At 36.3% G+C, this 722-nt stretch overlaps 1 protein-coding gene across 1 annotated transcript in view; it reads right to left on the bottom strand.

The window, feature by feature from the left end:
• Positions 1-6: 6 nt before the first annotated feature.
• Positions 7-722, bottom strand: part of LOC119587992 (spliceosome-associated protein CWC27 homolog) — a 10,226-nt gene continuing 9,510 nt past the window's right edge. Inside the window, exon 9 of the mRNA XM_037936713.1 lies at positions 7-388. Within this exon, the coding sequence (XP_037792641.1) occupies positions 229-388 (160 nt within the window). The 3' untranslated portion in view covers positions 7-228. The remainder of the gene's footprint in view (positions 389-722) is intronic.

The raw sequence follows: 722 nt of genomic DNA, 5'->3' as shown, positions 1-722 counted from the left end.
ATTGTTGTCAGTACATTACCTACCATTCCATAATAACAGCAATTAAGCTTTATTTCTATACAACATTCATTGCACAAACACCCTTTGAAATACATCCACACCACACACAGCCTAGCTTCAAACTGCTGACTTCAGAACAATGAAAATTAACAGTAATTAATTACAACATATCATTCCATCCTCTGCGACTCAGTCAATTAAAACCATTTCATCACCAATACTGGAACCTCATTTTCTGGTCTTCTTCTGTGCTTTGTTGGTCTCATCTCTTCTTCTCTTGTTTATAGGATTTCTTGGATCATCCATGTCATACCAGCTATCGCTCTTGGTGCTTGCATCTTTAGCTAAAACAGGGTTGGTGTCGTTGAAGTGGAATTTGTGGCGCAACCTGCAAAAAGACAGGAATTTCTTTGAAAAAGCATGGGTGGTTGAATTTTACTAAAGGGAACTAAAAAGTATTTTAAAAGTTGTAAAGCATATGACACATAGTGAGAAAACAGATATCACAAAAACAATATTAACATGAAAACATTCAAATAACAATGGTACATTTGTTCAGTTCTGGATTATGCAAATTGAGCATGAAACAGCTACATAAACTATGAAACACACAAACCACTGCACTTTCAAGAATCACTGGAGCAACACTAACATCAACAGACCATGTTACTTAGCACAAACACCACAAAATTAGCACGAACATCCTCACCACCACTGATGAC

Source organism: Penaeus monodon, chromosome 23 (genome assembly GCF_015228065.2).
Source record: "Penaeus monodon isolate SGIC_2016 chromosome 23, NSTDA_Pmon_1, whole genome shotgun sequence".
Lineage (NCBI taxonomy): Eukaryota > Metazoa > Arthropoda > Malacostraca > Decapoda > Penaeidae > Penaeus > Penaeus monodon.
Note: the sequence above shows the minus strand (reverse complement) of the source record. Positions and strands in the feature narration are given on the sequence as shown.